The sequence below is a fragment of the Triturus cristatus genome, chromosome 7 (assembly GCF_964204655.1).
Source record: "Triturus cristatus chromosome 7, aTriCri1.1, whole genome shotgun sequence".
Classification (NCBI taxonomy): domain Eukaryota; kingdom Metazoa; phylum Chordata; class Amphibia; order Caudata; family Salamandridae; genus Triturus; species Triturus cristatus.
In genome coordinates this window covers 1,259,103,135-1,259,125,280 of record NC_140590.1, presented here as the reverse complement: position 1 = coordinate 1,259,125,280, position 22,146 = coordinate 1,259,103,135, and the positions used below count along the sequence as shown (strand labels likewise).

Sequence of the window (22,146 nt, the reverse complement as noted above, 5' to 3'; positions counted from 1 at the left end):
TCTCTTTCTTGTCTCCCTCTCCTCTGGCCTCGCTACCCCCCCCACCCTCCTCATCCCTTTATTGCCCCCTCTCCAGTCTCCCTCTCCTCTGGCCTCGCTTCCCCCGCCATCCTTATCTATTTCTTGCCCCTCTCTTCTCCAGCCTCCCTCTCCTCTAGTCTCATTCCACTCCCATCTCTTTTTAGTTTCTTTCTTCCACCTACATCCTCACCCTTATCTCAGCCACTCCCCCCTCTACTCTCCACCTTCCATCCTTTTCTCCTGGTCCTTCTCTACCACTCTTTATTCTCTCACCTCTGCATCTCTTTCCTGCCCCCTCCCCATGCTCCTCCATTTCTATTTTCTTTTCTCTCCTTCCACAGCTTCTGCTCTTTCTGTACTCGCCCCTCCCGATCCTGCCTCATCTTATCACCTTTTAAGTCTCCACCCTCCATCTTCCTCTTTTTCCATCGATGTTCACTCGTTTCCCCCGCCCTTCTATCATCTTTAGATCCCATTTCATCTCCTCTAGTATGCCCCCACTCTCCTTCCCCCTATCTAGTCCCCTCCTAAAGCCAACACCTTCCTACTGATGTCCTCACTTCACTTCCCCTTCACTTTCTCTTCTCTCACATTCTATCCCCACTGAACCTCCTGTTCTCTTTATCTCTCTCTTTGCCTTCCTGGCACACTTCTCACTAATTTTACATCCCCTTTCCTCTTCTTTCCTCCTTCCATTCTCCTTCCCTACCTCTGCCCTCCCCAATCCCCACAACCACACACACAACCACACCCACCACCACACACAACCACAACTACACACACATCCACAACACACAACCACACACAGAACCACACACACAACCACAAACACACAAAACCACAAACAAACACAACCACAACCACTCACACACACAAAACCACAAACAACCACTCACACACATAACCACACACAACCAGTCACACACAACCACACACAACCACACACACACACGGTAACACAAACAACCACCCACACAAACACAACCACAAACAGTTTTTTTGACTGTCAGCATAAATACGCTGTCACCAAACACAATGAACACCTCGGGAAAGTTTTGAAAGTCCCCCCCAACTTTGAAACCACTTGCTGTTGCAGAGTGTGTGCTGTACACAAGGCAATACCTTGACACAGCCGACTGTTGCAAGGAATGCTTTGAGCCTCGGAGGCTGACAGACCTCAGTCTGTGCATTAGTTCACCCCGTCTTGGCGCTGCATAAAAACAGGGTGCCCACTGTCCAGCATGAAGTGAGACATTGTGATCGGGGTTGGAGATGCTGTTTAGCAATCTGCTTAGAACATTGTGTTTCATTTAGGGCATTAAACATAAAGGAGCACTGGCAACGCTGATAAAATGGATTTCATTTTGAGTAGTGACTAAAACTTTAAAAAAGCCTGCAGTACTGAAACAAGCATTTGCGATGCAATAGGTCTCGCATTTGCAAAAGTTTCAGCTATTGTCATTGTTCATGACAATGCCTTTTTAATCTATTTTATAAAAACAAACACATAAATAAATGGCATCATTTACAATGTCAATAGCTAGTGTTGCATTATTATTAGCAATGCCAACTGCTCACACTTTTATAATGCGAGACCTATTGCATTGCAAATGCTTGTTTTTATAATTTGTCATTTATACGCATCTTACCACATATTACCCAGCCACACGTTTTACTTCATTAGCATCAGTTTAACAATTTACCACAAAAAATGCTACCAGTCAGCCAATGCGCAGGACCACATTTTTTTTGTAGCAATGTTTGATCCATTTGAGGAAAAAACACAATTTGTGGAAATCTGCATTTTGTGCAGCAGAAGGTGGATTCTGGGGCACGTGTAGTTAATTCATAACTATACAGAAAACATTGTGACCACGGAACCGCCAATGGCCCCAATCATACCCAATGCGGTCATCAACCCATTTGCCAGGACGTCGATGTCATGGTCTGTTATTCCAATCCAGTGATTATTAATTTACGACTACAGACACCTAGTTGTCCGCAACGCTTACTTTGCATGCCACCAGGCCTGATTCGGGTGGGAGACTCCTGATTTTCAAATCTAAAATTGACTATAAGTAAGCTTTCTCCAGCCTGAAATTCCCCCCACTTCAATGCAAATCAATGGGAAACTACATTCCCCCCAATTCTTTTTTTTAATCTCCCTCTTCCTGCTATCCCAACGTTGGCATGTGTGGCCTACTCAGGGGCTCCGTGACTGTTTAGAAATGCATTAATATTAGCAGATTAATAAAGTATGTATGCATAAAAAGTAAAATTGACAATTTTAAAAAGATGTGCAAATGAGAAGGGGTTTGAAATTGGAGGCTAATTCTTAAGTGGCACCCATAGCTTGATTAAGGAGCAGGGAAGCACAGCCCACAGAATCTAGTATGGGAGATCGGTAGCCTCAATTTAATCACTTACTTGCATGAGGCAACAAAAAGAGTACATTAGGAGCAAAAAATAAAAAGTGACAGTCATTTGCTAGATTCAAGCAGAATATTGTCTGGTCTTTTAGAAATAAAACACATTTTGAAAAGCTCCAACCCATCGATTAAAATAAAAGCTAAGATTTGTGTAATTTTTTTTTTAAAAAAAGGTTTTGTTTGTGTATTTGCTTGATATGTACTAATTTTCTGAATTGTTTAGAGGTTATAATTGTAGAAATTGCTCAGGCCGGGGTTTCCGGCGTTCAGTAGTGATTCACTGGGGCCATCAGAAGACAATATGTTAAGAACCGCTGCTCTAATCTATTACAGGTCTGTCTAATAGGTTCAACCAGACTAGCAGGGTAGGGTGTGCTATTCCACTGTGGAAAGTACCAGATGTAAACAAACACTGGTTTATTCTGGCACGCAGCTTCTTGGTAATCCCCTCTTGTACAACATAACTTTAAACATTTATTTTACCATGATGCGACAACAATCGGGTCATTCGGAATGTCACAGACTGACCCAGAATGTCACCAAAAGCCCCTGCTATACCAATACCCAACGGGGTCATGTTTTGTCTAAGCATGTTTTAAGCTAGAACAAGTGAGCTACCCGACTATGCCAGAGGGATTCTATTTTGAACAAAGCAAATGCCGCATCAAATGCCACAGTCTGTCCAACGGAGGATCAAAAGGAATAGGTAATGACGTAGAAACTGTTGAGATAACATTTATTTTTTATTGCATGCATACACTTAAAAAATAAATAGAAAAAAGAAAACATGGCATTGCCTAAACATGGCGGCCATTATCTTGGCATAAAAATTGAATTAAAAAAAAAGAAATTATTTCTTTTAATAGAAAGGTACAGGTGCGTCATAAAAGACAGGTGTACTTAGAACAGGTAGCGAAACTAGTTTTAAATGTAGGGTCTGATTGCAATATTGGCGGTTGGGATACTCGTCACAAACTTGACAGACATCTTGTCTGCCTCTTACAAGTTCCATAGGATATAATGGAATTGTACTTTGGTATATGGGATATACCTCATGTTTGTGGCGGAGTAACCATTTTCGCCAAGATCGTAATCAGGGCCTCAATGTATATAAAAGGAAAATATGATTCTCAGTAGCACAATGACTATGTACTGTTGAATTTCAATTACTGTAACTGATGGCGTTGTTTAAACACGTAACGGATGGCAAAAAAAATTAAATAGGCAAAAAAAATAAAAAGGATAAATGATAGAATTAAAATGGCTTTGGCAACTTAGTGTGGGCTCACTGACCCCGGCACTTCTTTTTACACCGTTGTGCAAAATGTATCGGGCAAAATTACCCCATTCACAATACAAGAGAGTCAAAGACTTCAGTGATTGGATCCGGGTATGTTGCAGTGGACAGAAGCAAAATGCAAATAATATTTGAAAAGATACCTGGATTAAGAGAGCTAACCTAAAGACGCTCTATGTATGGATTCTTTTTATTCAACAGGTGTTTTTAATACATGAGTTAGGCCAGACTGCTACAGCTGTCTCTTGGTTAGAGATAGAAAACGTGGCTGGGCACAAAATTCCAACTGAGGAATGTAAACCTGTGTGAAGAGAATATGTATCAGTGTGGGTCTGAAGGATAGGGGTGATGGTCAAAAACTAGTCCAATCAAGAAAAAAAAATGAGACCTGGACGTGAAGTGACAATTCCAGAAATTACTATGCATATACAAAGTGGAGGAGATACGAATCTGAGTGAAATTTCACATTTATTTTGCATATCTATATATATCTATATATATATATATCAGTTAACACTCATAGATGCATGCAGGCACCATAACGAGAAAAGGACACTCCAATATGCTGATTCTGCTTGTCAAGATTTCGTTTTTTATTTTTCAAATATTAGCAGTGCAAAGCGGTCATTACGCGTTTCGGCATAATTGTGCTGCACATAAGTAACATACAGAAGAGTGGCTCATACATTAAATATACGTTAAATATACCAATACTGTGCTTTCTAAAGAGCACTTGTTAGCATGAACTTGGGCAAATGCAAAATAATTTTACAAAGTTCTTTTTTTTAGGAAATTCACAAATATTTCCATGCATTTGCCCAATCACAAACCTCATTTTTTTCCCTCCAGATAGAAAATATATTTCTATGCTGTGAATTTCCACCCTCAGGGGATATTTGGGCTGTTTTGCACCAAATCAAATTCAAAACTTTATTCGACAGCATTGTCATAAAAGCATATTTACATCCTAACAATAAATATAAATACTATTTTTAAAACAATATACAATCTTAAAAATACATTAAACCATGATGCTGGCGAATAGTTCCGATGAATTGATAACATCAATTAAAAACAAGCTTATGCTAAAAATAGAACAATGTCCTTGGTGTCAGATGTTCTTTATCCTTCTTCTAACATTTTTAGGGTGCGTGAACGTATAACCCAGGCCCACCCCAAGAATTTTGCTACAGCAATAACCAAATATTGAGTGCAATCAGATTCGAGTATCCTCAAGGCATCCTTGTATCTACGTATTCCCAAATTTAAACATACTGGTTTTATCCATCTGCGACGTGGAATGACATACAATGGACAAACAAATAATAAATGACCAGCATCTTCAATCAAATCTCGACAGTGAGGACAACAATTATCATGGTTGGGTAGCCAGTTCTGTGTAAATGTTTTAACAGGGAGGGTCCCAATTCGAAACTGAAAATACAGTTTTCTATCAAAAGGCCTCTCTATATAATCCCAAAAAGCCTCACAAGATGGGATACTTTTGATGTCGAGATATCGTCCTGTTAGATTGGTATTCTGGCCAGTAATAATAACAGATGTTGTAATCATATCCCAGTACATTTTTTTGAGTGCAGACTTAGGAGGAAATTTTAACCCATTTGAATCATCCCATAGATGCCCCAGATCTAATTTTATTAATAAGTCTCTGATTTCTTTAAGCCATGATATAGAATGAAATTGGTCGGCCCTAATAATGTCTTTTAGGGCAGTAGCATAGTGGGCCAATTCCGGTGTGACCATGATACGTCTCCAATATAGGAGTGGGCGCAATCGTGCCAAATCCTCAATTCTTTTCCTGCCCAGATCATAGGCTAATGGAATCATTGGGGTACTTCGGGGAACTCCCGTTAGGCAACGTAAGAACTTGTTTTCAGCTAGACTTAGTTGTTTCAGGTTGCCAAAACCCCATAATTCTGAACCATATAATACGGCACTAATAGCCTTCATGTTATAAATCTCTAAGGCTGGAGTGATAGGTTTGGTCAGAGATGTTTTATATTTTGAGACAATTGCCCCCGCTAACTGATGGAATTTTAGGGCAGCCATATCAATATGGCTTGTCCACTTCATATTACTCTGGAGGGATATCCCTAAATATGTAAATGCATCTACTTGTTCTAACGGAGTGTCATTGAATTTAATAACACCTCTAAAATTATTCCTCTTATTTAAGCACATGAACTTTGTTTTGGAGGTGTTTATTTCAAGACCACGTTCTCGACAAAACTCACCGAATGCATTTAGCGCCTTCTGCAGGCCACTAGGTGTCCGTGAAACTATCAGTGTGTCATCCGCGAACATGAGGACAGGTACGCGGGTTCCAGCCAATACGGGAGCGTCTGTGGGCGAACGACTCAGATGTTCTACAATACCATTAATAAATAGGGAGAACAGCGTGGGCGCCAGGACACATCCCTGCCGGACACCACGCTCTACAGGGAATGTGTCAGTAACCTCCCCCTGCGTTCCCCACCTAATTCGTGCATAATTGTTTTCATGCAAGCAGACGAGTAGTGTTAGTAATTCTGGAGCAATCCCTGCTTCGTCGAGAACCCTCCATAATTTAGAGCGAGGCACCAGATCAAATGCGGATTTTAAATCTATAAAAACCGCATAAAGAGTCCCATTGGTTAGCTTTACATTCCTCCAGTAGAGTGCTAAAAAATAAAATACCTGGTCAACCGAACTAGTGCATGGTCTAAACCCAGCCTGAAAGGGAGAAAGAATGTTATTTTCTTCAATCCAGGTATGTAATCTATTTTGCACTAATCGACCTATCAGTTTCTGGGCGGAATCTATGAGACTGATAGGTCTATAGTTACTGGGTAATGATTTGTCCCCTTTCTTAAAAACTGGGATTATTTCAGCCCCTTTCCATGAGGGGGGTACAGGCGCCCCCATAGCAATAGAATTTGCTAGATATTGGAAATACTGGCACCAGGACAATCTATCAGTTAAAAATACATCCGCAGGTATTCCGTCCATCCCGGGGGCACGGCCCCTGGTTATACAATCTAATGCTAAATTTATATCTTTAATCGTGAACACCTGCGTTTGAAAATAAATGACCGGGGGGGGTAAGTGCTCTCCTTCTTGCGAGGCTGAAGCATATTGTGGTTTGAAAAAATCAACCCATTGGTTTATTGCCACATTATTTTGGGGAGATAGTAAAATGGGACAGAGGCGGGGTTGCACCATCGCCCAAAACTTCTTTTGGTCCTTCGACATGCAAGCTGCTTTCAGATCCTGCCAATGATCCTCGTCCCATTCCTTCTTAGCCTTTAGCTGTGTATACTTATATAGTTTTCTAGCAGATCTCACACTATCCATGTTTTTTGATCTAAGGGCCAAACTTAAACTCTGGCGAGCTGCTCTACAAGATTTATTGAACCATCCCGCCATAGGATGTTTGTCCTTATTGGATTTTCCACCCACTAGGGGCTTTTTAAAAATTTTTTGGAGATTTAGAAAAAAAGTGGTATGGACCTCATCCATTGATGATAAAAATATGTTTCCAGATGTTAGTGTAAACAATTTATCCACTTCATCTGTTACCACTTTTTTAAGATCTTCTATTTCTTCGGGCTTCTCTATAAATCTGTCCCATTTAACATGCCTCATGTTGTTTGATACAACAACATCCAGGCTAGTTTTCCCATCTTTATTTCCTAGTTCTGTGGGCTCATTAAAGGTTTGTAATTCCAGGTGAAGGGCATTATGATCGCTGTCATCTCGTTTAATTATGATCATATCGTTCAGTTTAGGCCAAATCCTTATATCCACTAGAAAATAATCAATACGACTAGTGGATCTGCCATTGTCGAACGTATTTGCCCCCTGGTGATCTGACCGAGTACGTCCATTAGCAGCCCTAAGCCCTCTCCCTAGGCAAAGTGCTTTCAATTGAATGGCCATGGCGGTCCACCTCTTGACCGGGGGTAGTTCCAGCTGGGGAACCCCCCACTTACTATCTTCTTCTTCTGCTAGGAACTGATCCTCCGAACCAAGAGGTTCGAACGTCGTATTAAAATCCCCACCTACTAAGATAGGCTTCTCCGATGGTAATACAGAGAGATGTTGGTCTAAGACAGATATTACGTCTGATGAGGAGCCTCCAACCGTCCCTCTAGCATAAACATTTGCTATAACCAATCCCTGATCATTAGGCCAGGTGATATTTAGTGACAGAATGTCGCTAGATTGAGAACTAAGTTGGTCGATTTTACAGCGAAGGGATTGGCGGATCCAAATTATCAAGCCTCCTGAGGGACGACCTTTAGCTTTTTTGGTAGCAGGTACGTAGAAATTAAGGAAACCCAAGCGATAGACCGGGTCCATTGACCACGATTCTTGAAATAATATTATATCGAACTGGTCAACAAAAATGCACCACTCAGGACAGTGCATTTTGTTGCCAATTCCTGCAAGGTTCCAGGATAAAACGGACAAATGAAGCTTAGGTTTAATAGAACTAGTAAGCTCATTTAGCATTAGTGAGATTTGGATACCATCTTCAATCCTGTTCGTATAATCAGTCCTGCTACTTGGATTACTTAATGATTCATTTATTAGTGCCTGTACTTCAATATCTCCAGTTCCTAATTGGGTGGGTAATGCAGATCTACAAAGTTCCTGTACAGCCAACTGGGTAGAGCTGGGGTTGCCTTTTACAATACTGTCATCGCAACTGACTGATCCTATGGGGATAGATAAGGTATCGTGCAAAGTAGATGCAACAGCCTCAAATCTAGCATTCCCATCAAGTCAATCGCAGTCATTCAGATTTGACAGGACCTCAAATCTGTTTTCTATGTTGATATTCCATATCCTATTAAGGTCACTCCTATCCCCTATACTAGATAATAGGGTTCGCCCTTTCCACGCCATCGCTTGATTTACCACCCCTTTCCTTCTGCAATAGAAATAGTGCAGCGTTAAGGGGATGATAGTGCCATGTCTCCGTTGTGGGGGAAGTATATTATGCAGGATATTAGGGAGGACTGCCAGGTTGGAAAAATTAATGACCACACAATCCCCGGCATATTTTTTAGGATTATGGCCTAACCATGAGACCCTTCTTGCCATGATGATTTCGCCGGCTAATTGTCTCTCTCCCCAAGGAGTCATTCTCATATTTTTTGTTAACCAATGTAATGATTTACTAATGAGGGAAGATGTGGTTTCTATTTTGTCAGAAGGTAAATTAGGTACATTGGCAAGAACCAATGTAGTAGGAAATGCCTCAACAATACATTGGAACTGGTCATTCGCTGGACGTTGGGCAAGTCGGTCAATAGGAAGGCCTGGTTTAGGTGTTTTCTGGGTATTCCCCTCAGTTGTAGATTGCAAGAATGGAGAGTTCACAATCTCATTTTGCGTAGCCCTTCGCTCCCCTCTATCAGGTGGTGCTGTCAGACTACTGTGGCTCAGTGCCGGATACTCAGTTCTAGGTACCTCTTCCACAGGTCTACTTATCAGGGAGTTTAATCTGACTACCTCTGTCATTAATTCATCAATTCTGGCTACCAGAGGAGTAATAACACTCTCAATTTTAATATCAATCATGTTTGCTATTTTCTTGGACAATTCATTCTCAGAATATTTAGCAAAATGGGACTCTGATGCCTCAACCATCTTCACAATTTTGGGTGCAGAGGTAGCCTTTTTTTTCCCTGGGCGGGAGCCATTACTTTTAACCTGATTTTTCCTACAGGTTCTAACTTGCCTGACTCTGGGGGGTGGGATGGAAGGATCGGTTTCAACTAATTCAACGGCCATGTGTAAATCTACATCAGAAATGGGTTGTGAGGCGACTATTGGATAAGTGCTTAGTTCAATAATGTCACTCTCTAGCTCATCAATTTCAGTTGGGGTACTAGTATTAACCATTAAGGGGGAAGCCAAAAGTGAATCAGACAAAGGTGCAGGCACAGGAGATTTTTCAGAAGCATTTTGGGAACAATTTAACCCCAGTGACGCCCTTCTGTCGTTATTAATTTTACTAACGATCTGCACCATATAATTGTCCATAGTGTTCGCACTTGTAGTTTTTTTCGATTTCGGCATATTCACCGCACAGCTTTAATAGATCTACTTCAAGTTCACTGCTGCTTGGTATCAGCTGTGTTAGAGCAATTGACAGTAGTACCCAGTGTAACAAAGTTCGATAAAACACTCACTCAGACACGGTCATAGTAGTGTGGGTCCGTCCCGTCCTCTGTCGTCCTCGGACGGCCTCAGACGGCCCGCCCTTTGCCCGGGCTTAGCCCGGCGCCGACCCGCGCGCGATCCCGCGTCGCGGGGGCTCCCGCTGCCTTTATGCGCCTACAAGCGCGCTTCTTCGTGACGTGTGCGGGCTCGTCCCGCAAGGGTTGCTGGGTATTGTAGTTTTACCTTGCTCACAGCGGCCGCGTAGGTGGTGTAAGCGGCGGCGGCAAGGAAACACTAGGGTACTCCAGGGCGACGTCCTCCGGTGTTGCGAAACAGCGCGATTCTGAGAGCAGGAAGAGTGCGTGTCAGCTTCAGGCAACAGGTCAGAGATAAACCCCCCACTCTGCCAGGGCTCCCGCTGCCTTTATGCGCCTACAAGCGCGCTTCTTCGTGACGTGTGCGGGCTCGTCCCGCAAGGGTTGCTGGGTATTGTAGTTTTACCTTGCTCACAGCGGCCGCGTAGGTGGTGTAAGCGGCGGCGGCAAGGAAACACTAGGGTACTCCAGGGCGACGTCCTCCGGTGTTGCGAAACAGCGCGATTCTGAGAGCAGGAAGAGTGCGTGTCAGCTTCAGGCAACAGGTCAGAGATAAACCCCCCACTCTGCCAGGGCTCCCGCTGCCTTTATGCGCCTACAAGCGCGCTTCTTCGTGACGTGTGCGGGCTCGTCCCGCAAGGGTTGCTGGGTATTGTAGTTTTACCTTGCTCACAGCGGCCGCGTAGGTGGTGTAAGCGGCGGCGGCAAGGAAACACTAGGGTACTCCAGGGCGACGTCCTCCGGTGTTGCGAAACAGCGCGATTCTGAGAGCAGGAAGAGTGCGTGTCAGCTTCAGGCAACAGGTCAGAGATAAACCCCCCACTCTGCCAGGGCTCCCGCTGCCTTTATGCGCCTACAAGCGCGCTTCTTCGTGACGTGTGCGGGCTCGTCCCGCAAGGGTTGCTGGGTATTGTAGTTTTACCTTGCTCACAGCGGCCGCGTAGGTGGTGTAAGCGGCGGCGGCAAGGAAACACTAGGGTACTCCAGGGCGACGTCCTCCGGTGTTGCGAAACAGCGCGATTCTATTGCGTCGTCATTTTAAGTTGAAATGCACCCCCATCCCTAGTTCCTGCACCACATTCTGGAACATTAGCTGCGTTTGTGCGTTCTATCCGTGAGTGAAAATATGCAGATCCAGGTTTCAATTTTCGAATTTTAAGAATCTCGTTTCCTGATTTTGAAGCTGCTAAAATTTATTACATTTTGATACATATTTAGCAATTCCAGTTTCTCCAAATTCATAAACTGTTTGCAGTCGAGTTTAATTTAACTGTTGAAGCTGGCAGGCGTAAGTTTTTGATCATACCCGAAATTTGATTTTGCAGCGGTATCTGAAGATCCTCCAGGCTTTAAAGTGTTTTCACAAACGTATCTATTTTCAGGAACAATAGTGAAAGATGTCCTAAAGTTCTCCCTTTCCATTCTTTATTTTTAGTGTGTCATGCATTTAGAGGGTATATTTAATAGGTATGATATATATATATATATATATATATATATATACACACACACACACATTTATAGAAAAATACATGTTTAGGTACTTTTATTGTACAAAATACAGTGATGTGAAAACCCATCACTTCACAGGGACCTGTGAAATGTTAATAAGTTTCATTGAAATTGTATCACAATTTCAGACAGCCACAAGCAATCTGTCCATTGTTTAATCAACATCCTATCCATGAAAAGTAAACAAAACCTGAACTTTTTAAGTTTAATTAGTGTCCATTTCTTGATGCACCTTGCAGAGAATTTCATCAATATTTCCCTGCTATATAATATTTTTAACAAAAAAAACTGTGCAGTTCAGCATTTTACTTGCTGTTTTCAATCAGCAGTACTCGGTTTGAAAAAAGCTTAACAGTGCCATAAACCACTATGCAAGCTTTACCACTTCCAGGGCTATAAGATTTATCTGGCAAGGATGACCAAATTATGTTGTAATGTTATCTAATTGATGCAGCAAAGAACACAAATTATGCAGCACATACTCTGGCATCTTCGTTTAATCAATTTGAGCTAGAAGCATTTTTGTGAAATCTGCAAATTAGCCCACAAATAAGGCAAATTTATGTGGCAAACAACGCTATCACATAATTGAATAAATCCACTGGGCCTCACTATTGTCAGTTGTTTTATCTCTCGGCGCTCACGCCTACCCACTTTTCCGTGTTGGTAGAGGGTAGGTCGACCGGCTATGTAGCCGCACCAAAACCGACGCTAACATTTAGCGTTCCCTCTGCCAGAACTTGATGATACAGGTTACCCACCCCAGATGGGTCGGTAACGCCACAAGGTACTCCACTTTTAGGTTTTCTAGTGCCTTGTTTACCCCTCACACTAATTAGGACTATTCTAGCTTTGGACCTGATGAATTACAATTTGATCACTTTTGTGACATGTGAAGCAAGAAACACGTTGACAATGTAATACTAGCAACCAGTGAACATTATGTTGTTGGTCCGCTAATTTTATTTTTAATTAGACAAGTAGACTCACCGATTCGAACTGCTTTATAATACTACCCAGTCTATTTTACTTATCCTTACGCACTTAAATCACTCTACACCCCATCTACACCATACTGCCCTACACCTGCACTCCACATTACGGCTTGAAATAAAAGATCTCTGGTAAAGAGCCCATTGAAGGGAGCCTGTCGGGCAACTCAGCACTAGCCCGACGAGGAGCAGGCACTATGATGAAACATGACACCCACTCGGTGTGTGAGGGCCCCAGTTCCAAAAGGAGCAGACCCCTATCCTTTCTTTTGTATGTATATATCTCATGTGATCAAGGCCTCTAGGGGTCGAAACGCGTGATGATGGCTGGTGTTGGAGGAGCTGAATAAACTTCAACTTTTTGCACAACAACGTGGTCTGTGCTCCGTTACCTAAACTAGTGGTAACAGGGATGCAAGCGGAGTGCTCCTGATATATATATATATATATATATATTACCTACTGGCGGTCGCCAGTAGGTAGTTATAGTTAGGACCACGTTTCCATAGGAAATCCGCAACATTCTATTTTGAATAACTTTTGCGCCGGTCGACGAATCCTCGCGAATTTTTCAAAATAGGTGGGGCGCTACGCTCCGCTCCTACCCTGAAAGTCTCGGGGGGATTCGTCAAGCGGGGGCTGAGATAAAAGGGGGGTCCCAAAACGCGTTTTTCCCATGCATTTTTCCATAGGACCTTTAGACACAGCTACAGCCCGAACGGCTGAACAGAATTACTTGAAATTTGGCAGAGAGGTAGTCTTCAGGTCAAGGAAGTGCCTTTTGTAGGTTTGGTGTAAATCTGTTCAGTAGATTCTGAGAAAATAGCCTTTAAATCAATATATATATCTGAGCCAGCTTACGGTGCGCTTACGGTGCGCTTACCGTACGCGTACGGTGACGTGCGCGAGCGCGATTCTGATTGGCTCTTAGATCTTAGTAAACATTCGAATCGGCCGAAACCAGGAAGCGGCGGCCGCCATTTTCTCTCTCGCACTGAGAGTGTGGATTAAAATACAAAGCACAAAAACATGTAAAGGGGCTGTTTGGACAGCTCCAAAGCACCTAGCCATGTTGAGGGAGTCCCCAATGATCCCCCAAGGCCAAAAACGGAATTTTTATTTTTTCGCTAATTTCGCCGATTACGCTTACCGTACGCGTACGGTAAAAAAATATTTTTAAAAAAAAATTATCCAAACTCTCCCCACCCCGTGTGCAAATGGTGCCCGAAGGGCACCATTTGTACATGGCTTATAACACGTCCGGAAAATTGAAATATTACCTTTCAAAACGAAGTGCATCATATGTCCTCCATGTGCGCACGGTGCGCGAAGCGCATCGTGCGTACATGGCCCATCTAGCGTAACGCGGGCACGCGGTGCGCGTAGCGCACCGCGTGCCCACCGTGCGTGCACGGCACTAACTGCGTAAAGTGGGCGCGCGGTGCGCAAAGCGCACCGTGCGCGCACGGAACGAACTGCTTTAAGTGGGCGCGCAAGCCACGAATGGCGTAAAGTAACTTAGCATTTAAAAAACCGTACAAATTCACTGAAAAAACCATAGGTTTCACACACGTTATAGTTAGGAATTAGCATTTAAAAAACCTTGCAAATTCACTGAAAAAACCATAGGTTTCACACGTTATAGTTAGCGGAAATTTTACTGATAAAAAACCAATGAAATTCCCCCGTTATAGTTAGTGCAGGCAACTATAACTCACGCGACCGCAATCTTCTGCTGATGACATATGTGTCTTTATGAAAAAAAAATATTTGTAATATATGTATAGCTAAAAATTTATGGAAGAAGACATGGGCAAATAAGTGTCTAAATACAGTATTAGCATCAGCAGAGGATTGCGGTCGCGTGAGTTATAGTTGCCTGCACTAACTATAACGGGGGAATTTCATTGGTTTTTTATCAGTAAAATTTCCGCTAACTATAACATGTGTGAAACCTATGGTTTTTTCAGTGAATATATATATACATACACACCGAACTATCTTTGAATTCTCTCTTTGTATCCTTAGGAACTGCATACCTTATTGACATTAACCCCTTCCCCGCTCATGACGGAACCACTCCGTCATGAGCCACGGTTGCGCTGTGCTCATGACGGAGTGGTTCCGTCATGCTACGGCCGTTGGCGGCCGCTCCGCCCTCGCGGCGCTAATTCCCCGCCTGTGTGGGCGATTAGCGCAGTGGGCGGAGACGTGACGGAACCACTCCATCATGAGCACAGCTCAAACGTGGCTCGTGACGGAGCGGTTCCGTCACGAGCACCGCGCCACCGCGCTGCCCCCAAACCCCCCCCCAGCGCCGCGGCGGAATTCCTGCCGCGGCGAAGGGGTTAATTCAGTTGTTTTATCAACAATCTATTCATGAAAGGTAAACAAGGAGTGACACTGGTAACCCTATTCTCGCCAGCCTGCCAGTTCATTACTCCACCTAAAAGCCATCCTATACACCACAGTTCATCTAGCATCAGAGAATTGGATCACTGCCAGTCCTCCATCTTGAGAAACCTATACTGGCTTTCCAGGGGCGTAACACGTTACGCCACTGTGGCTTTCTCTTATAGTATGGTGCAAATTTATAGGCTGCTCTCTCCTGTTTAAAGTTTTTCGCCTGGGTGACTTTCTTAACCTCTTGATGGATCCATACCGTCCGGGAGCAAGAACTCACTCCTTATGAAGACACCAAACTACTGACTCCTCTTGCTCCAAAACCATCCTTTTCTGACTCTGCCCTTGCTTTATGGAATTCTCTCCCCCATATAACCACAAACTTTCTGGTTTTCCATACATCTCTAAAGACTCATCTGTAGAAAATGTATCTGGAAGAAACTGGACCTGTCTCACCTCCAACCCACCTGCACCTACAATTTTGTGGGTCACAGTCACTCTTCTTTCCTTAGCCGGTACCTCCTGCGATTATTTCTGCAATTTTTTGTTCGCTATTAATTTAGTGCGCTGGACTTACTCCTACCCTCTCTTATCACCTCTTTCCTCAGAACCCATCTAACCTTCCCTTCTTTCTTTACTTCCATAGTTTTTGCAGCTCATCTTCCCTCCCTCCTCTTCTCACCTCTCACTGAGTGTTTCTTCTCTCCTCTTCCTCCACCTTTCCCCTTCCCTCTCTCTGTTTCCAACTATTCAATGCCCTCCACCTCCCTTGACGCTTTTTCTTTAACTTCCTCTCCTACTTCTCCCTTATGCTCTGCCCGTACCATTCTTGCTGCCGTAACTCTTACCCATTCTCATTCCCCTCTTCATGGCTTTTCGGTTTTCTCTCTCATATTATAGAAGATGTTTTGTTGTTGTTATACTTGTATTATATCTTGTTGTTACTTGTTTATTAACTATTCCTTGTCAATAGCTCTTATACGTTCAGGTAATGCAGTGCCATCTGGGAATTCCTCAGATCTTTGCTGTCATAAGCAGTGTGTTGTGTCTGGCAGAGAAATGAGAACCTCTCCAAATACCACTGCCCGAATAACAGTGACAGCCCCTTCTTCATTCACATGAACAGCACTTAGCCACAGACAACTGTGTAAAGATGCTGATCAAAACCCTCTTGAAGCCCAACAACAAAGCCTAAAAAAAAGTGGCACAACACCTAAAAGCTCTGATCCAGATACCTGGAGACATTCCCCATTTTCCCATAGCTTCCCTCACCTTGTGAAAAGATTACCTGGTGACATGCCCACAGAGCTCAAGAAGTAGTCAAAACTCAACCTCAGAACATGGTCTAAATTAGGTGTGGGTGGAACTCATGATGCGGATTTCGACAGAATTTCAGAAGAACGGCGAGATTCAGCAGAATTCCACCAACAGGTGGAAAATATGCAGTATGTGCTGCAATTTAGCACAGGCAGCGCAGAAAACCAGCACAAAGGGCACCACGCGTTGCACAAGAGCACGCAGCCATTCGAGTTGATTTGGCTGCCACCCAAGTAGAAATTCTACTAGGATGGCAGCACTTTGACCACGAATGCTCGCGTATGCTGGCAACCATCCTTGTTAGAAAATCGCGCTAGGGAACGCCAAATCTTGCTCGCAAGGTCACATATTCTGGGGCCTAGCAGGAGACACAGCAATTGGCAGGATTTGGCCAGAACTCCACATTAAAGATTGGCCACAATTCCCCGGGTGGAATGGAATTTTTCACCCACCCCTAATCTAAATAAGTACAAGCCTAGGTATCCAAAAATCACCCGTGCCAAGGGAAATCTGACAACCAAACGACAATTCAGAAGGTGGCAAGCTTTACTGAACAGACTAAAAATACCAGACATTACACCATGCAAATCCATGGTTTTAAAATGAGCCAAATGTGCCACCTTGAGCCATCCTGGTCTTTTAAACCAAAAATTCAATGCATGCGCTGATTTTAGAGCCCGTACTACAAATGTTCAAAGTGAATCTAGAAGCGCTCTTAGGAAAAAGAAAAAGTGAAGACTTGCCAAAGGTTTTACAAGACATGGGACTACTTGGCCGTTGTGGACATCCTCCTGAATAGGCAAATGCCGACTACGCCATTTTGAAGGCAGGTGTGTTTTTAGTTGGATCAGTACCAAGTGTTTTTTTTAAGCAGGCGGGATAGCCATGGGGGAGGGGTTAGTAGCAAGACATGGACACGGAAGGAACAGTGTAAGGGCGGGAGACACGGAAGCAACACGGGGAGGGCAGGGGGCAGATGCAACATGAAAAGCTCAAGCTGCGTGTAACAGGGAGGTGGCCACAGTGAAGCACACTGGACAGGCAACAGAATGAGGTGAAAGAGGTACACAAGGGAGATGGTTCAAAAACACATGCACATCCTGAGAGTAGTTACACACACATACAAAGTTGTTCTCCAACATCGAGCACAGCCACCAGGAAAAAAACATGCATGGCAAAGAGGTAATGCTCCATGGGAGGGACAAACACAAGATTAAGAAGCCGGGGCACAAATAAGAAGCAGGCAAATGGGAATGACAAGGAAGGCCAACCAATCACAAGTAAACGGTGGGCCACAAGCCCCTCCATGTTCATGGTAAGCCACAATATGTCTGACAACAGACAGCACATGCCCTGTCTAGTAGGCCCACCCTGAAAAGCACAGGTACTGCCATCCTTTTTCCAATCCTTTCTTTATGATTTCTTTTTTTTTTTTGGAAACAAATTTTATTTGTCAAAATGTATGATTTCTTTTAAATGAAGACACACAACACAGTTTGGGGGGAGCTGCTAGCCTATTCTCTGTGTACAACAAGTACTGTTTAAAGTCAAAATGTATAAATTCTATTAATGTAAAAGCAAACACTGCACCAGTAGTCCTAGAAGTAATAAAAATGACTTCTTATTGTGCAAAGAGCAGAACGTATTCACTAACATAAGGTCAGTTGAATGCTGAAGTGGGCTGGCCCTGTCCCCTATGCTGTGGTGGGCAGGAGACAAAAGTGAATGACACCCCAGCAGACAAATGGTTAAGAGTGCTGACCTTTGCTTTAAAAGGGCAGGTACTGACCGGAACTCAGTACCTGCACTTCTCTAATTTGAAAGAGGGGAGATTATTTAAACTCCACCAGGAACTCGCACCACACCTGACGGTCCTTGGGGCCGTATATTAGGCAAAAGCCGTTGTCTATGCGCCATCAGATGACCCGCAGCCGAATCTTCCCCGCCCCACCCCTATCATCAGTGCAGCAAAGATGATACTCAAACGTGAGCCAATACAAGAAAAATTCAATTATAGCAACCGAGTATTTAAGTCGAACGTACTTTTCATTTGTTGGCTTGTAGTTTGGGTTTTACTTTAAATCGTGACGATCTTGAACACCCAGAATAGAAAATGTTGTTTTAGCTCGTCAAGTTTACTCGACAAAGAGCCCCACGTCGACCCCGACAAATACCTCCATTACACAGTAAAGCAATATGTTACCTAAACAGATTAATGTAATAACACTTTCCAGCTACATTAACACGCTTAAAAATGTTGAGACAATACAAAAGAAAAAAAAACTATATTCATCGGAATGCTCTGCTTACGTATCGTTGCCTGGCACCAACACCCGAGACCCAAAAGCAGAGCAAGGAGCATAATTGAAGCCATTTTCCCGCAGCAGAAGTTAGACAAGTCTCTTCTTCGAACGAAGCCAGCCACAAACTAGCCTCCAATTTCCCGAACAGTTTATACGAGACGAAAGTCGACCAATCAGAGCCACGTCTACGAGCAGCGTCATCGGTCTCTGGGTGGACGTCGCTGCTGAAGACCGAGAATGAGCCTCACCAGCATAGCTAGTTTAGCTCAGGGCTGGAGATTAAGTCATTTTAGAGAATAAAATGAATTAAGGGCGTAGTTTCACTTTCGTTTGTCAGGCGACTGTGTGTGCTCGGAAAAGGGAATGGATGATTGCGCACTAAAAGTTCTAGGTAGCGCATCTCCTAAACGTTAGTCATGTATCTCACCTCAGAGTAGACTGTTGGGCTGACAGGGCTTTAGCGCTCCTACCCCATCCACACCCCCGTCAGGTTCCCTGAGCTAGGCTGGCTGGGCTGGGGCTGCTGGCCTGACCTTCAACCATGGCAACAAAGTAATCATACGAGGAAAATTGAAGCCCTGACAGTCCTCCAGGAGTCTTTGTTGCTTTTCCAATCACCGCTGCCTTTCTTTCTGTCTCGGGAAATATAAATCCATGTTACCATTATATAACATGATTTTTTTTTTGCAGTTTTATATAGCGCTAACTCGACGCGAAGGTATTGGAGCGCTTTACATGACCACAGTTACATTACACAAGGACACCTTCATTTTTTTTGTAGGCAGGGGAGAGCACGTGATTTGCTCAGAATCACAGGATGAGACTCAAACCCTGTTCCCCAGAGCCAAAGTTGTCAGCTCTGGTTGTTATGCCACATCCTCTCCGGCTTCTTTCCTCAGGCCCATCCTGAAGACACACAACAAACAGTGTTGGGGGAGCTGCTAGTGTTCTGCTTGTATAAAACAAGCACCTTCTAAAGCCTAAATGTATATATTGTATTAATGTAAAAGCAAATACGGCACCATTAGACCCTAGAACTAATAAAAAAGGACTATATATTTTGCAAAGAGCAGAATGCAGTCACTCATATCAGGTCAGGTAAATGATGAAGTAGGCTACCCCTGCCCCCGTGCTGTATGCAGTGGTGGGCAGAAGAAAAAAGTGAATGGCACTACAGCAGACAAATGGATGAGTGCTGACCTGTGCTTTAAAAGGGCAGGTACTGCCTGTAGGAAAGTAGGATCTTTCTGACATAGATACTCCCACCTTTTTGCTTCGTGTCAGTGAGTTATGACTGTAGTTCACTGGGATGCTGCTAACCAGGACCCCAGTGGCAGTGCTCTCTCTAAATTCTCTGGTAAGTACTTTGCACAACCCACAATTGGCATACTGGTGTACCATTGGAAGTCCCTAGTATATGCTACTGGGGTACCTAGGGCACCGGTACACCAGGGGTCTCCCATGGGCTACAGCATTTATTGTGCCACCCATGAAAGTCCATGCAAACAGTCTCTGCAGAGCTGCCATTGCAGCCTGCGTGAAATGGTGCTTGCACCTTTCACTTTGCATATAAGGTTTCACTTATATCCTGGTCACTGCTCTTTTAACCTATACGTCACCCCTAAGGTAGGCCCTTCAGTCCAAGGGCAGGATACTTGATTCTAAGTGTGTGGGTATCCCTGCACAAGCAAATATATCCCTACATACTCCACATTCCTTTTTCTGGGCTTTGTGGATGCGGTACATCCATTATAAGGTATGTAGTGGTCACTGGCAAGTCGAGATGTCGAGATGTCTAACTACATAATGGCTGCCTCAAACCTGGTCATGGTTGGTATCAAACATGTCGGAATTATGCAACTATGCTGATTCCACTGTTAGTTGCATGTTTACCATGTACTGAGGGGCTCCCTAGAGGACACCCTAAAACCAATTGCCAGCCCGCGCTGCTGCCGACCCTAGACAGTGTTCTGCCCCCCTGCTGATGAGCTTTACTCAGGCAGGGGAAGCTGAACAATAGACTCCCAAGGAAGAAGAGGTGTGACCACCTCTCCTTTAGAATTAGGTTGGGTGGGGGCGCTTCCAAGTACCACTAGACTGCATTGAAGGGCACATTTGGTGCCCTCCTTGCATAAATCAGTTTAGCCCAGTTCAGGAGCCCTCGGCTCCCGCTCTGGTGTGAAACTACACAAAGGACTGGTGAGTGACCACTCCCCTGCTCTGCTCTTCCCTAAGGATGTGCCCCAGAGCTCCTCCAGGTGGCCACTTGATTCTTCCATGTTGAATTTTGGACCCTGGGAGCATCTGACTGGCTAGGACAGCTGAGGAGCATCCCTGCTCCGCTCTGATAGTTAGGTCACCTGAGAAGATATCCTTCTCCTTTTTAGGGTTACTTAAGGGCTCTCCTGAGGGTGGGTCCTTAGATTTGTCCCAAAAACAACTTCTAGATCTGACTGCCTGTCATCTAAAGATTGTCCAAAGACTCTTCTGTTGGTGTACACTGGAACTCTGCTGTTCTTCGAGCCTGGACCAAAGACAAGACTGCTCTGGTGGGAATATTCCTGCTGCATCTTTGTCCCTGTGCTTCTTCAAGTTCTGCAGCTCTGTGGCCATCATCCTCTGAGTCACCAAGGACTCAGCCAGCTAGAAGGAATCTCCATTGGAGTCACTTTCCTGCATCTGCAGGCACCTCTACGACGACGACGACCGGTTTGCTGATCCTGTTTTCTCATGGACATCGCTTTGCTCTGCAGCACAGATGGTGGTTTGTTGGTTCTACAGAGGCCTGACCAGTCTTCCTTGCAAGCCTGCCCTTATGTTGTAATTTTAGCTGGCACTCCTCCCTTGAAGAAAGACCAATCAGAGTCCTGGGAACAACTCAAGAATAAGAGTATTGATTGGTTATCGAAGTATAAGGGCCTAGGGATGGTGAATGCCAATTAAATTTTAATGGTGCGACGTGTAGGATGGGTAGGACCCTCAGATAAGAACATTACAGGTGACTGTATAGTCGTGAATTTTAGAGGTCCCTCCCTGGTGAAATGGCTACTAAGAGCACAAACGCACCACAATATTGCCCCAACTCTCATACACTCACTACCTCTGGGCTTTGTCTACAAACCTCCTCCGGGCACACGTAATCTTACTATCCCGACATATATCACACAGAATCGGTTTACCGTTCTGTCTAGTCTGGAGAGCCAGGACTGACTATCGAGACAACTATCGACTACTGCACCAGAGTTAGTGGAACCCTTAATAGTCTGTATGGTTGTCACTGAACCCAGATCCCTAGATCCTAACTTAAATGTGTTAAGTTGGAACATCGCAGGACTAAGATCCAAACTGAATTCCATGGAGTGGGTCGATCTGGTTAGTAATTATGACATTCTGATGTTCCAGGAGACATGGTGCACAAATGAATTGTTCCTTGAAGGATTTGCATGTTATAATAGCATTGTACCCTGCCCCAAAACAGGTCGCCCATGTGGGGGGTTATCAACATGGATAAAGATCTCAGCTGGGGGTAGCATAAAACCACTGGTGACAAATAACGAGAACTTTCAAGCCACGGTTTATTCACAGGGGGCCTCGATATGTTTA

At 44.0% G+C, this 22,146-nt stretch overlaps 1 protein-coding gene across 1 annotated transcript in view; it reads right to left on the bottom strand.

Annotated features, from left to right (window-relative positions):
• The window catches only part of LOC146811765 (beta-2-microglobulin-like), a 51,432-nt gene extending 32,762 nt beyond the window's left edge, over positions 1 to 18,670 (bottom strand). The window contains exon 1 of the mRNA XM_085618757.1: positions 18,551 to 18,670. Within this exon, the coding sequence (XP_085474883.1) occupies positions 18,551 to 18,614 (64 nt within the window). The 5' untranslated portion in view covers positions 18,615 to 18,670. The remainder of the gene's footprint in view (positions 1 to 18,550) is intronic.
• Between the last annotated feature and the right edge of the window lie 3,476 nt (positions 18,671 to 22,146).